Here is a 16039-nt window from a genome sequence, read left to right as displayed (position 1 = left end):
CAGACAGATGGAGTCACCTAAGATGTCTCGTGCTGGAATGAGAGAGTTAGTCAGCCTCTGTGGGCCATGCTGATGTTCTTGTGCTGCTCATCCAACCTGGTATTTTCACAAGCCGTTTGAAGCAGTTTCAGTGGCACATCAATTGCACAGAGCCAGTTTATTTCAGTAGCGCCAGCCCCAGATGAGTTTCTAATGTAAGCTGAATTCAACCAAGAGCTACTGACAAAATCTGTTCAGAAAAATTGCTTTCTTTTAAATTCAGGTAATGGAAATGTCTCAGCACAGATAAGGAAGGAGAAATTTGATTTGGAAATACTGCTGGAGTGGTTGGTATGGGTTACACTACCTCGTACCCCTATCCTGTTTTATGGGTTGAATGACTACCTTGTTTTGGTGATGCTAATTAGTGTCTAAATAGAGGTCTTACCGCTGTGATGCCTGAAGAAAGATTAAGTAGAATTAGGGCACTTCAACATTGAGGAAAGTGAGCATAAGACGCTGGAGAAGGACAACACCCATGAATTATAAAATAATTGTATTTACAACAGGTATTCAGTCTGCGGACATTACTTTTTTCCTAAAGGCTTTAGCTGAGAGGTAAACAGGGTAGAAAAACTGTCTTCAGATGAAATGGGAAAAGGAAGGGAACCTCAGCCCTGAAGGGACCCTGCTGTGCCCCACAGCTGCAATGTGGAGCAGAGGAGTGACCTCAGCGCTGTGCAACCCGTAGTGTCCTCCCCAAACGCACCCTTGGGAACCAGATTCCCACCGCCCCACTTCAAAGCCATACCCATGAGAACCCACCTGGACTGGAGCTGATCTCTGACCTTCACTCAGCTCTGCCTCGTTTTCTTTGATAGCTTGGTAAATGATTGACAGCAGTGGTAAATGATTTACTCTGTGCACAGCACCATCTGCTAGAGGGGCACATCCCTTGTTATGCTGCAGAGAAAAATATTGCTATATAGTCCCAAAGATTATGAAATTATCTGATGACTTGCATAATAAATGACTAAATGTAAGGATAGTGGCTGTGAAACAGGCTTATGAATCCTGTTTTCCATGCTAAAAAAAAATAATAATAGTAAAAAAAATGAGACAAGGATTTAGATTTTCATAATAACTACAGAACATGTAACTGCCTTCGTAGCTGAAGGTAACATATTTGACAGAGGAGCTTGATCTAGAGTGCCCAGATAGAATCAGTTATTTCTAGTCATTTAGTAAAGCAAACCTTCAGTTTGTTTTGATACGTATTGGGCATCTTTTCCCCGTGATCATAGTACTATGTGCTTTTCATGCATGTATCTTTGCAGCACCATAGAACTGACTACAACCATCTGGTCTCTGTGCTTATGCTGGCTACACAAGCTGGAGGTGACAAAAACTACATATGCTGCTGGAGCTGCTTATTTTGCTGCAGGAGGCATGGCTTTATTAATTTGCTAGATTTTCTCACTACTAAATCGAAGTAACATTGGAACCAAATGCAGATAACTTTGCTGACTGTGCTGTAGGCCCTTGGTAAACACAAAAAGAAATCTTTCGTATGCTGTCCTTCAGCTTCAGATGGATTTGGTAGTTGGCTTTTCTGTTCCTTGCATGTCATCTGTAGAGCCTGGTGGTTATGCTTCCTCACACAGAGCGACACTTCCATCAGTAGTACCCAAAACTGCAAAGGAGTGTAAGGGGAATTTTCACCTTAAGCTATTCCCGCTCTGTAAATGTTTAGTGCTGTGCTTAACTGCAGGCTTTAGTGGCATACATAGGGCACTGCCACTAGGCGGGAAGACATGAAGCACGGGTAAGAGGGTAAGAGTACTATACTCTGGTCTCCAGTGAAAAAGCCAGATATTTGCAACCAAAAGGGAACATTGATTGCATTTCCGTCCTCATAGGGTCACCGGGGAGCTGCAGGACAGGCCGTGGTGGCTGCTGATGTCAGAGGAGGGCTTGGTGGGCTCAGTGTGACGTGACAGCAGGGCCAGGCTGCCCTCAGCACCCCAGTAGGAGTCTCATCATGATGCTCCGGACACCACTGCAGAGGCATACGCTGTCTTGGGGAACCAATTAATGCTGCTAATAAACCTCGCAACCAGCTCCATGTGCATTTCTGAACTGGGGAAACTCTGTAACTTCTGACCTTGTAGCAACGCGGGTATTTTCCTGAGCAGTGCATTCCTGCTCTATTTCTCACAAAATGGATGAAATTTAACCTTGCTTCTCTTCCAACTGTAGAGAACAGCTCTTATTTTTTGTACTAAAGAAAAAAAACTTCTGTACCTGCTTCTGAGTGCTGCTGATAGTGAGCTGCTGGAAAATCACCTCTCAGCACTGAACAAATAAAGTTCTGCTATAGTTTAAAAAAAAAAAAAAAAAAAAAGCTAGTTCTGCCTTTCTCCTCTATGCAAACATTATGTGTTGAAGAATTATGCATGCTGGTAGATTAAGCAAAATTTATTTACAGCTCTATTTGGAATGAACAGTGAGCGTGGATGTCAGGAACGGATGAGGAAGACTGTTTTGGTTGCTGTGTGCTGCCAATGATTCAGCTGGATTTGAGAAGGACCAAGTTGTGGTAATCAAGGCTTCAAGAAAATACACAGGTAGTTATGATTTGAATTGGTATTGTATGGAAACAGTGGTAGGAACTGAAGGGTGAAAGAGGAGTTACGAACAAAAAGTACGAAGGTGACAAAAGTACAAAAGAACAGAAGTGTTTTTGTGCATATATATGTACACAAATGCACACATTATATATACATATATACATATGTGCATGTTAATCAACCTTCATGTGTATATGTATGCATATATGCATCTGTTTATTTATGTGTGTATGTATGTGTATTAAATAGTAAATTGATACCTTGTCACGGTTCAAGTTAGTATGCAGGTACAAGCAGGCCATTACGTTTTCCAGATAGGTGGCTCAAAGACAGATTTGATCTTAAAACTAGCCCTTCATTATTTTGCCAGACAATATGAACTTGACAGTAAAAGTCCTTGAGACAGTGAAGGGGTAAGTGGTCCCTCAACAGTATTCAGAAATGGAAATTCTTAAAACCATCAACTTAAAAATACCCTTTTTCAGTTTTCAGTAAAACAATAGCTCATAGCTATACCCTTTTATTTGTACACTTTGGAAAGCCACATGCTGTGCAACAAATATGCAAATAATCTTGGAAGCTACTTTTAAATATAAATTATATACTTTAATTATCATTGACAGAATTAATACTTCTCACTGTCTGATTTTTCTCTCACATTGTTTTAACAAGTACATACAAGTACATACTTTTAGGTATGCATAGCTTCTTTTTGGATTTTTCTGGTAGGAACTTTGAAGAGAATGTTGAAAGGGTTGGTGAAACTTCTTATGGTTTGAGGTAACCTGCTTGAGATTTTTGCAGCTTCCCTATGGTGATATCACCTTGTTTTGTTTCCAGCATCACAGCCCACTCCCCGGCATTTGCCAGAAATCAATACTCATATGAGGTTCACCATCCCTCCCCACAAGACAAGTCCTCTGAGTATCTTCTGAGGAATTGACATGGGTCACAGTTTGAGCACGTTTGACACGGCTGTGACAAAATTTCATTCGATGCAGTGCAATACGACCTTAGAGCTCTGCATCTTCCTTGAAACCCATATAATCCACCCTACCCAGTAATCTTTTTCAGCCCTTCAGACCTCAAGTATTTGCTGTCCTACTGACCTCTTTGCTGAAGCCTTGAAACTGCTCTACTACTCAACCAAATGTATGTGAGTTATGTGCCAAAAACACATGCATCCTGAGTCCCGTGTTTGGCACATGTCTGCTCATATGGCAAGAGTTTGCATTGGTGCTGGGCAATGGGGTAACATGATGAGATGTGTGTAGATATTACTGTGGAGAAGTGTTTCTCCCATGACCGAAATATTGAGTCTGCGTTTATGTCATGTGGTGTGGAAACCTTCATTTTGGTCACCGCTGGGGTGCATTGCCAGATATAGGATGGGGAAATATCAGGGCATAGGGCACAGGGGTCCTGAGTACCACTCCTGGACTGTGTCTGTGCGCTGTGCTTGTTGAAAGTCAAAGCACAATTGCAATCAAGCACTTGTTAGACGGCCATTAGGAACCAGGTGTTTGTTTAATGCTAAGTTTAATGCCAGACAAGTGTTAGCTACGATGAGCTGTTTCCTTGTCGATAATGTCATGTCCCCATTCTCAAATAACACCTTTCTTTCTTCTTCTCATTTGCATTCAAATTGTCCAAAAACTGGGCAAGGAATTGACTACTTTAATTGTTAAGCAACATATTGTAAGTGTTCAGTACCTAAAGTGGTTAACACTATTAGTATTATTAACTTTAGGTAATGATGATCTGTCTTTATCCGGTGAGCAGAGAGGAGAAAAATGAATTTAACTACCTGGAGAGAGGGCAGGGCTTGTGAAATACAGCAAGAACCTGAAGTTTTTGCTGTGGCTGTTTACAGCTACCAAGAAGACACCTGCAGAGGTGGTGAGAAAGACAGACAGACAAACTCTTGGGAGGGTCTGTTGGGTGTAATGTAGGGGTATCGCACAGAGGTCAGGTATAAGGTAAGTGATCCACCATGTAACACCGACAGTAGTCAAAACAAAAGTCAAAACAAGGCTTACATATACTGGGAACCTGAAAAGCAGAATCTGGTTTTGAACATGCCCCTAGCAAAATGCAGCACTACACGTTTTAGGACTCCAACTTTCAGATCAAGCATATTGATGTGCCCTGACTCTAGAGCCATCCGAGGTGTCCATCCAAGTGGTTCAAGTGTCTCACGAGAGTCTTGGCTTTCCCCGTGACCGGCCAAAAGGCCAGCAGGACACAAGACTGTGCCAGTGACCACGACCGAAAAGTGAGGCTGGACACGGGAGGGGAGCAGCTAGCAAGGAGTTAAGCACGGGACGGGGAGCGTAAGTGGACGGTGGTTTGTTCCCGGCTGCACGGAGGGAGCAGGGGCAGGGTGAGGAGCAGGACCCAGCCCCGTGCTCTCCTCTCTTCTCCTCTCCTCTCCATTCCTCCAGCTCCACAGGTTGCCGCCGCCACGCTTAGTCACAGGAATGTGGGTGGGACTCCTCCCCCGGCACGCATTAAAACCCAGCTCAGACGGACAGACCGGCAGTCTCTCTTCTCAGAGGAGCGTCCCTACGACACCCCACCCTGCCTTACCGGCGAAGCTTGGGCTCTCCAGGTGCCCCCGACAGCCAGGCAGGATGGTGGTGTGCACCCTCGCCTGCTGGAGATGCCGGTGGCTCCTGCCCCTGCTGCTGGGCCTGGCCATCATCATGGGCATCATCGCGCTGGCGGGCAGGGGCTGGCTGGAGTCGGAGTCGGAGCCCTATGTGCACCAAGCGTCGCTGTGGGAGAGCTGCACGCGGAGCGAGCAGGACATCAACTGGAGCTGTGAATCCCTCATGGACTATGGTAAGCGGGGGGCCCGTGAGTCCGCCCTCCACTGCGTGGGACCCCTGCAGCCGGGCTCCGGTGGCTGCACTCCAGGGGAGCTTTGGCTGCAAAAAGAGTTGGTTCGGCAGGTGGTAGGAAAAACAGCGGTCCCGACGCTTCTTTGGTGGTGCAGCTGCTTGCTGGGATGCGGTTTTCTGGGCAGAACCAGTACCAGCACTGTCTCAGGGCTTAAATGAGCAAAGAAACACAGGTCCTCAGACTGCTTCAGAGCAGGCTTTTCTGTCAGCAAGGAGCCTTTTTAAAAAAAAAATAAATAAATAAAGTTCTTTTGTAATCAAAGTAAGGGAGCCAACTGGCCACGGGTTCGCTTTCTATCAGTTATTTGCAGCCTGCGGTGCCAGCAGCCTCGCCCTGCAGTAACCAGCTCCCTCTCAGCCTCGCTGATCGAACGGAAAGGGAAGAAGTGTTTACGCAGGGCTTCCTGCGCACCTGGGCAGCAGCAAAGGTGCCTTCCCCGGGCCTCCAGAGAGAGAGGACCTTAACCCTGCCTAGCTGAGGGATGCCTCCCGACCTGCAGCTTAAGATGGCCCAGTGTGGCTTTGCAGACAGAAAAAATACTGTTTCCTGTATATGCCTCTGTATTGCACTGGGACCTAAATCAGGGAATAATTGTGCCTCCGTTTTAACTTGCTTAGCTGCTTTTCTATCTGACATCGCACATTCTTACCACATACAGTTTCTGTTTCTTGGGGACTTTTTCCTTTTTTTTTTTTCCTAGCTGTGGTCTGATTACGTCTGCTTTTCTCTCAGACAAAATATTTCTGGACAAATAAGCAGACCCGCCTTAAGATCGTGGACTAGGGTACCTTGGGGACTGCAGCTGGAGAGCTGGAAGGGAGCGTTGCAGCCTGCGCGAGTGCAGGCACGGAGGCTTCCCAGCACAGATCCCCTGCCACCCATGCACAGAAGGCTGCCGTTGGGACACTCATGCCTCTGCTAAGTCCTGAATGTTTTGCCAAAGCACTGGCTTCGTTTTAAGGCCAGGTGATGGGTGTGGGTTTAACTGAAGGTGAAAGAAATCTGGCTGGTGCGATGAAAATACCCATCTCCCCCACTACCCAGAGCAGAAAAGCTACTGCGGGAGTGTGGCTGAAATTTGCATTGCACGGAGAAGAACTGCTAATGCAGAGGAGCTGCTGAGGTTTGCTTTCTCCAGCAGTGACCCTGCCTCTCACGTCCCCGAGTGCCGATGGGTGTGTGCTTCGTTTCAGTCCCGAGCATTTGGGGGCAAAGTGACTTTCTGCAGTTTTCTGTAGTTAGCAGGAGAATAGTATCCTTGACTTTGCTTATTTAATCTTAAACCAAAGCTTATTTAAATCCTTGGCTTATTTAGACCAATTTGACTTTGCCTCTTCTGTAATTTTGAGGAAATCAATGCCACTGTCTTCTCAAATACTATTTACATCTGGAGACAGGATGTAACATATGAGTTCAGGTTTGATTTATTTTGTTTCCTTTTTTCTATGCTAATGCAATTAGGCTCAAAGTAGGTGAGGGCATTTACAAAGGAAAAAATGCCTAGCAGGCGTTTACAGCACTGCTGCAGGAAAATAAAAGCAAATTAATTGAGATGCATAACTTGTGTTTTGCATATGATAACTACTCTACTCTATCCTGCACCTCTCCTGATGAGAAGACGACTTCAGAGTGAATCTCCATTAGTAGAAAACTGCATTAGACATTTTCTTAATTGAGCTGTGGCATGTATGCTGAGAAGAGAAAGAGAAAAAGCAGTTCGGTCACTTGTTTTAAATGGGGAAAAGGGGGCAGGAACAGACAAACAAAGTTTTGCAAATAGGAATGTCTCCTAAACTGAATTGCTTCTTAATGCATATTTACGGTCCACATAAGAGGGAAGAAGTGGAAAGGGAAAAAGAAGAGTAAAGTATCATTTGGTAGGGAGGTGGGGAAGGGATTTTGATTCAAGCTCTATACTGGTTTGCATCTGGGAAGTACCTGCCTGGCAGCATCTGTGTATTTATCAATATGTTGCAATGCGTGGCTGCTGCACTGCACATAATATGACTCAAGATGACTTAGTTTGGACCATGGCAGGATAAAACTGTTGACTGTGTGTTTGAAACATATCAGTAAGCCATCAGATATGACGGGGATTGTTGGCAGCGTGGATACTTGGAGAGGGTGTTTGCCTGCGTCTTTACAGTGATGAGCCTGTAAGGGTAGGAACAGTAATTGTGGGTGTAAACGCCCTCCCAGTCCTGAACGCCTGTTGCCAGTGACTTTGGCTTGAATTGTCGCTATAAAAGATGGGTGTGTATGTGTGCAGTTAAGGTGATCCCGAGGTGGTGAGCTCTTTCATATTACTAACAGCTGGTTGGTATTCATTAAGTACGCAATCGCCAACTTAGAAAAATTGAAGCATTCATCTGGAGCCTTAACAAGTGCTGAAAGGGAAAAAAAAAAAAAAGAAAAAAGGTGGGACTTAGGAGCCCAGCCTCTGTGAATCATGTTTCCCTGCCACTGTGCCCCTGCTGCCAGAGGACTGGACTTTGATACCGCAGATTATTGCTGGAACAGCAAGCATGTGCTGAACGTGGCTGAGGGGCCAGGTAAAAAAGGAACATTATGGGTACACTCATTGCACCCTCACCTCTTTTCAGGCATGGTTCTGTCTGATTTATGTTGCCAGGATGTGTTCTAGACAAACAAACGTAGAGTATCAGCTGGGTGAAGGCACTCGGAGAATGCTAATAGAAGAGAGATAGCAGTCGGCGTGCCTGGCTACACCCAGAAGACCCGTCCTGAGACTCCCAGGTGAAAGATCCCAGTGAGCAGGACAGGCTCATCTCTACTGTAAGCAACAGGGAGGCATTAAAAGCTGGAATCATACAGGATTTTGCCTCTTCTGACTTCCAACCGGAGTCAAATGGCTGAAACCAGGCTTTTATTTAAGTTCAGTAGCATAACAATTGCTTTTTCCGGACTGCTAAAAACAAGGGAGAGCTGGGATCCCTAGTGTTAATTCCCAGCCAGCTCTCCTGGCAAGCCTGCAGTTCTGGGCTGCCCTGTGCTCACGATGGGTGTGCACATACCTTTCCTTCACTGCTCATGTCGTCATGGAAATTCGCACATTATGTGTGCAAGAAAATATTACTCTCAGTGCTGTCATTCTCACAGTCCAGTGTTGTTTTGTCAACAAAAGCATATTTTCTGGGCATTCCATGCTATGAGCTCTCAACGCCAAACAAAAATTGTCACTGTGATTTATACACAGAAAACTGTTATAACTACAATGTAAAACTGCATCTCTTCTAAGCATGTCATAGTAAAAGCTTCCACCCTAATATTCTAGCTATTCTCAAGCTGACAAACTAGCTTTTGGTTTTGTAAATAAGTGAACAAAGATGAGAAGGGCTTGTTACTTCAAATCTGTACTGGTTCATCTTCCTGCTAGGCTATTTTCTCAGTCCTTTTATTTGTTTCTACAGGGAAATGTAGATGTAAATGTCCTACCCTGTAGAACTTCCATCTCTTCCCTGTTGAGGCTGAGGCCCAGCCATATAAAATCAGGAAGTACAGCTAACACTAAGGCTCTTGTTTTATTTTTTATTTTTTTCCTTTATTTCATCCTATTACTGATGCTCACCATTAACTTCAAATAATTCTGATCCCTCCTAGTTATTCACATGCTAACGTTTGCAGCTTAGTTCTTTTGCATAGTCACCATTGATCAAGCTGAATAATAAAACTCTTAACCCTTCCCAATAATTATAGCCCTTCAGCTCCTGTACAGTTTTTTAATGTTCTGTAAACACCACCTAATTGATAATAAATACTTTTCTGCCCATTAGATGCAAAGAACTCAACTCTTCTTTGAGGTAAAGCTGACCTGGGGAATGGTAACACCTCAAACCATGCCACTCTTCTGTTCTCCCATTCTTCTGTCCTCCTATTTATGCAGCCCCAAATTACTTTGGCATTATTGTTTGATTTCATAAACAGATGTCATATTTATGTCTGGGTTGAGTAAGAAATTGTCTCTCTGCCAAATGAAGGGACTTTCTATTTCAATGGAAAACATAAATTCTGGCGAAATCTCTCATGATTACAAGGCTCTTCTGAGCACAAACCAACTGGACGTTGGGGCTGATCGGTCTTTCTCAGACTGCAAGCAGATCTCCACAGCCCTTAGGCCAGCAAAAACAGTGGGAGGCAAAATACACACCTCTGCCCCCGACAGCCCGGAGCCGCAGGCGGAGGAACTGGTAGGCAGAGGCAGGCTGCCTGCGGAGCCAGGAGGGCCTGTCTTAATAGGTGCGGGGATGATGAGGTTAATTTGGGGAGATTTCTCTTACACTGTGCATAGCTACACTTGGCTGCTCTTGCTGTTTTTCCCACCAGTGCTAATGTGGCAGGCTGGCCGTTCGATAGCTGTTATCTAGTCCTGCCAAGAGCAGATCCCATCCATCACCATGGCCAGCACCAATGGCTCGGTCTTATCAGCTCTTGTCAACATCATGCCGCTGATAACTGCTGCTGGAGAAGGTAATCCAGCAGGAGAAGGGAAGATGGGGGCTCACCAACACTATGCTTTGTTGCATGTGAGCAGAAAAAAAGCGGTGAATTTCACAGTGGTTATGCCTACTACTGCCCTGTTTCTGAAGACGTACAGAAGCTGGGTTTGATATCAATCTTCCTGACTGGATATCTCCTACTGCTACATGTGTTGTCACTCATATTGCCAGAGACGAGCTAATAATTCACCGTGACTGGAGCCAAGGCTGAGCTGTATCGAAAAGCTCATTATCCTTGTAAACTAAGCACGTAGGGTCTGGAAATAGCAGAGATAGCACTGAGGACTTTCCAGCCTGTATCTCTTTCAGTCTTGTTTGTGTTGCAGCAGACTTCAAGGTGTCTAGCCTGCTGGTGTATTTGAGTTTGCAACCTATCCTGTATCAGGCCAGATGCCAGGCTTGGCTTCCTGCACTGTGCTAGCGGATGTAATGCACTGTAGGGGAAGGTACTTTGATAACTGAAAGCGTTTCTTGCTGTTGTCACTGTTTTTGTTTGTTTTTATTTTTTTCCCTTAATAGGGCAGATATTGATAAATAGCATTCCTAGTTTGTTCAGTCTGAATCACTTTTCCTGGGCTGGCTGTGTGTAATGGCTAAATGCCCTTTTATATTCTTTATCCCTAAATAAATCCTGCTGTGGAGACAATGCCCAATACCTGCATTAGGTACGTCAGGGAAGATTTTGAAGGAAAAGATGGTATCGGACCGGTGACATAGCTGTAATCTCCAAACGCCAGTGGGGTGTACTCCTTCCCTCCTGCCCCTGCAGCACTCTGATAGGCAAGGGGCATGAATCACACAGAGCTGCCTGCAGGAGGTGTGGAGGCTGAGGAGAGCTGGTTTAAAAACATTTCACTGTCTTGAGTCTTGTTTCTCACAATAGCTCCAAGAAAAGCCTTTTCTTTGCCCTCTCTGTGCCAACCTGGCTGCCTTCAGGTGGTGATGGTGTTGCATTCTCTGTCTCAAGTTACTTTTTTCTTTTTCTTTTTATGTTAGAACACATGGGTTAAGGCAGAGGATTTTAACTCCTCAGGAAATTGTTCGCGGTCTCACTGTCTTTTTCTTAGTTTTTACACAAACAAGGACTTGTTTGACAGAGGTTACATTAAAAACAAGATGTCTCCTTGTTTTTGTCACGCCAGCTGTGCTGGGACATGAAAGATTTTTTTTTTTTTTTGAAAATATTCTGGCCCAGATCTCACTGCTCCCTTTAAACCTACGTTAGAGGGAGCTTGGGATCTGGCCCTGCCTACATCTGAAAGCATGCACGTCGAAACCCGTGCTATGCAGACACAGAAAGTGAGCTGTGATGACAGCTCACTGAAACCAAAGCACTGGAGGTACTTGGTTCTTTAGGCCATGTGGGTAGGTATCCTGCCTCCAGGCAGAAACACCTTTGCTGTTGTTTGCATTGGACTCACCCAAACTTCTGTCTAGTTTTTAAAGAGAATGAGGTCCGGCTGCAACGGGTGCCTTTTCAGAAGCCTGTGTCACTGTGAAATGGGAATTACTGGTGGTTTGCTGGAAGTTTCCTCCCCCCTGCCGTGATGGTGTGTTGCAGTTGAGCTGTGAGCTCGGCTGGGATCAGGCTCCTCGCTCCCCCTCTGAGCCTCCCCAGCCCGCAGCTGCCTGATCCCGTTGTTGAACCTGGGCATCCGTGTGGTGTCCGGTCCCACCAAACCTCGAAGTAATGACTCAGAGTAATGAGTCTTCCACTTTACCTCTGACTCTGCTATTTCTTCTCCACCCACAGGTTTTAGCTTTTTCTAAATATTTTTGGCTGTGAATAGATACTTATCTTCAAAAGTATTCTCTTCCTCTTTGTCTTCTCTCAGCTTGGCTATCCCAAATCTATTTCTTTTTGGTCATGCTAATTTTACTTCACATACATTATTCCTGTCGGAAACAAGCGGACAGGAAGGTGTATGCTGTCAGCATTTTTATTTCCCGGCAGTTGTGGCTGTGCTTGTACCCTCCTGTCCGCTCTCATACTGCCCCGTGTGTGGAAGTGGTTTTGTAAATTTGTATGTCAAACAGGGCTGATAATGATAAAGTACATTCTCAGAGGTTGTGTGCCCTATCTGATCAGATGGCTGTGGGTCTCTTACAGATACTGAATTTGGAGATGTTATCTCCATTATCATGCTATACTATATCCCTCTTTCAAGCAGGACAAATTAGCAGGCAGGGAGTTTAGCACTGCTTGTCCAGCGACAGTGCCTTGCTGCTCTGCAGCTGTGTGCTTTGGAGAAATCCAGGATTGCTTTGACATAGGGCATGCTTCTTAACAGTAAAGCATTTCAACAAAGAAACGACTGAAGGAAACGGAAGACCTGCAGTGACCTACAGTTCAGTGCACTGCTATGTGTGACACCTTTCTTCTTTTCTTTTCTAGGATGGGGGAGAGCAGCAGCTGCCACGTACCTCGTTGGCTTTGTGATCCTGGTCATCTGCTTCGCCCTCGCAGTCATCGCGTTCTCAGTGGAAATACTCCGTTTCAACTTCGTGCGGGGAATTGGAGGCTTGCTCTTTGTTGTCGGTAAGTCTGGGTGCAAAGACAAGGCTGTCCTAGATGTAAAATGGGCAGCAGCAGAAAAACATGCTAGATGGTGCCCTCCTCATGAAATAAGATGCCTTTGTCTGGTTTATGATTCATTTTCATGGGAAAAAAAAGGGAAGTTTGACTTATGCTGAGGGGACAATGGTTAGGGAAGCTCCAGCAGCCTTTCTCGATAAACACTTTCCCAAAATCAGTGCATGGGAGCAAAACCCAGCTTTGACGCTGCATGTCACACACGAAGACTTCAGAGCTGAGAACGCCAGGTGCTTCCCGCCTTCCTGGGGAGAGGAGGAGCTGGGAGGCTGTGGTACAAGTGGGAGGTAACTGGCTCCACGAGGACCAGGGTGCCTGGCAGTAGGACAGGGCTGGTCTGGGCATGCAGGTGAGTGCCTCAGCAAGGTGGCAATGTCAGCTGTAGCTGCCGCTGCCAGGTAGGTGGGGACCTGCCTCGACCAGAAGTCAGACACCTCTGCAAGAATGCAGGTGTGATCGCAGGACTGAAGCTAATCCTCACATATCTGGGAGGGCAACGCGGTTATCTCCAGGTACCGTTGTTTAGTGGGGAAAGTAACAACATTCATTGTCATTTACTCTTGGTTTTCTTTTCTTTCTCTCCTCAGCTGCATTCCAGATCATAGGCTTGGTCGTCTACCCAGTGAAATTCACAGAAGAAATCCCACTGATGGGAGATAATATGTTCAGCTGGGCCTACGGTTTTGGTTGGGCCAGCACTGTCGTTGTGATAGGTTGCGCTTTCTTTTTCTGCTGCCTCCCCAACTGGGAAGATGAAGTCCTGGGAAACATCAAGCCGACCTATTACTACTCCTCCCCAGAGAGAGCACCATACTTAAATTGAAAGATTAACTCCAACTACAATCAACTGTCAAAGCAACAGAAGAGCACCTCTGCTGTGAATTTTGGTGCGATTATAAGAGACTGAAAAAAAACCCACCTTATTTCTTCAGAGTATTTCTTACTAGCACTGGTAAAAAAAATAGTAAAAACATTGGCATCTCTAAGCAAATAGCTTTTACCTAGAGTATTATTTATGTATTCTCATGTCAATTCTGTTTAGGTGGTTTACTTGCTCCTTTCCCTCCTAACTAATTGAGTCACCCTTATTTTATTCAAACATTTGCTTGTGAATAAAGACATAGGGTTTCAAGTTCAGAAAGGAGGAAGAGAGATTTTAAACAACCCACAAGGGAGACCTGCAAAATATTATTTTTTTTACGTTTTTATCTCTAACAAAATTTTCTTAAATAAAACTAGGAAAAAAATGCAGTCCTTCTAAAGAATGCTTTTTCTTCCACCAAAGTCAGTCCCAAGGAAGGAACTTTACTGAATCTATTACAGCCACATGCTGCCTAAGAATCTCTTCTCATTCCTGTTACTGGACTATTTTGACTATTAACTATATGAACTAAGGGGAAAATAAAATTATTTTTTTCCTCCATCTGTTGCAGTTGGATGGAGATTTCCTCTAAAGCATGGAGCTAGTGTGTGTAATGGTGGCTACTGTAACACTTATTGGTGTTTTTGTGGCCACTGCAGTACTTGTGATGGAGATACATGGAATTAAATATTAATTGTCACAGAACCAATAAATCTTCAGATGTTAAAGTGTTTACATTCTTACATGGTATTTGACAGATGCTGATTTAGAAAATGCTTTTCAGTAGAAACACACACTGTTCTTTATGTCTGCCCTTTAAAAACTGCAGTATTTTAATTATCAGACATGCTTTGGAGGGAAACCTTAGCATAAGGTGTTGAAAACCTCCAAAAGTTTCTAAAACACACTGTAGGTACTCCAGGGATTGGTAAGCTTGGGAAAGTTTTGTGAGTCACTAGAGATAACAGGTATAAATAGGAAAGCAGTCTGTGAACAATATATACATGCAAACTTCATACGGACACGTGTCTCAGGGCGTAACCTGCTGGGCTCCCAGCTTGTCTTTCTGGAGCTGGCGACTGCTTTCCAGTGAGACAGAGCTGTGTCTGTGTCCGTCATGGACCAGAGCAGCTTACGGCGTATTTAGTTAAGGTCTGTATTCTTTGTCAGGGCTTTCTTCAGCTGGGGAAGAAAGACTGCTTTCCCCTTATCATGAACCCAGTACTCAGGAGATGGCAAATGCGTGGGTATATGTATTCATGCACATGTACAAAATAGAGCTACAATGCATTAATCAGTATCCTGTAAAACCAAAGAAATGTAGATCTAAGCTTTTTCAATGCCCAATATATCTTGTATTATATGTTGTATACCATTCTGTTTTGTAACACCTTTTCTAATTTGGCAGTTCTGCATTTTGTATGTGTTCCTGCTTTGGAAAGGCCGGGTGATGTCTTAACACCCCTTGCAGGCCTGTATTTTATAATTTTACAGAGTACAAACATCTGCAGACTTCAGAACAGTGTTACAAGCTCAGTCAGTCATGGCATATACAATCAACTGTGCTTGTGATTCTTGCTGAAGAAGACAACTTGTGACAAATGTGTCTTTAAGAACACAATTTTCTTCTGTACAGTACTGGTGTGGGGGGGTATACTGTGTAGACGTATCTGTATTATGAGTAACGTCAGTCAGTTTCTAGCGAATTCAAAATACAGAAGAGAATCTCAAGTCTGGAAAATCCTTGCACAGCTAAAGCTGAGAAGGAGAAAAGACATAAGAAAATGAACACCCTTCCTAATGAAAGGGAGGATGGTATGGTAATAGGGTTTAGCATAACTTAAGTCTTTTGTATGTTTTTTATAAGCACTGTCATGACTTGTCAAAAAAGCACAAATGTAAAATAAACTTGGTTCTGAATATACTGGGTAGATGGAAGCATAAGCAGCATGTTACACAATTAAGATGTCTGGGAGAAAGCTGTTGCAAATAGTCATTAATTACTCTCAAGTGATACTAATGTATGTGGCACTCCTTTCAAATGTGGTGGCTTAATTAAAATGTTTTAATTGATAGTTGTAGAAACTTGGTGTCATTTGTGTTTCATGGATTCGATTCATAAACTCAAGAAAATAGCCATTCTTTTCCTCTCTTAATGTGAACATCAGTATCTATGAACTGTTGGGTTAATAAAAGGGAGTCAAAGACCTCATCTATCCAGGAGGCACCAACTGCGTTTTCCAGTCAAATAAGACTGAGTATACACTGCAAAACACATCTGCCTGCTTTGATCAGAAGCACCAGGCACAGCAAACTTTTGGCTAAGCCAAAACCTCCTAAATGCATCACGACTTCAGGAGGAACCCCAAACATTTTAAGTACGTTGTGGTCTACAGGAGGTCTCAGATGTGGGAAAGGTGTTCTTTGTAACCAAAACTGCCAAATAACTTCCCTATACTGATCAAGCACCTTCAGTAGGGAGACAAAGATGAAGCATTTCATCTCACTGCCACTCACCTGGCATTTTCAGAGGAAGGCTGCACTTCTCCAGTGA

At 44.3% G+C, this 16039-nt stretch overlaps 1 protein-coding gene across 1 annotated transcript; it reads left to right on the top strand.

Moving 5' to 3' along the window:
* Window positions 1–5094: 5094 nt before the first annotated feature.
* Window positions 5095–15566, top strand: PERP (p53 apoptosis effector related to PMP22). The gene is made up of 3 exons (XM_035538977.2): window positions 5095–5453; window positions 12426–12569; window positions 13211–15566. Exons 1-3 carry the CDS (start codon window positions 5243–5245, stop codon window positions 13444–13446), a joined length of 591 nt encoding a protein of 196 aa, XP_035394870.1. The 5' UTR covers window positions 5095–5242; the 3' UTR covers window positions 13447–15566.
* The last annotated feature ends 473 nt before the right edge of the window (window positions 15567–16039 follow it).

Source organism: Cygnus atratus, chromosome 3 (genome assembly GCF_013377495.2).
Source record: "Cygnus atratus isolate AKBS03 ecotype Queensland, Australia chromosome 3, CAtr_DNAZoo_HiC_assembly, whole genome shotgun sequence".
Lineage (NCBI taxonomy): Eukaryota > Metazoa > Chordata > Aves > Anseriformes > Anatidae > Cygnus > Cygnus atratus.
This window is presented reverse-complemented; position numbering and strand designations above follow the sequence as displayed.

Coding starts and splice junctions, on each gene's coding strand:
- PERP (XM_035538977.2), top strand. CDS start 5,243: ATGGTGGTGTGCACCCTCGCCTGCTGGAGATGCCGGTGGCTCCTGCCC. Junction 5,454..12,425: donor TGAATCCCTCATGGACTATG/GTAAGCGGGGGG, acceptor TTTCTTTTCTAG/GATGGGGGAGAGCAGCAGCT. Junction 12,570..13,210: donor AGGCTTGCTCTTTGTTGTCG/GTAAGTCTGGGT, acceptor TTCTCTCCTCAG/CTGCATTCCAGATCATAGGC.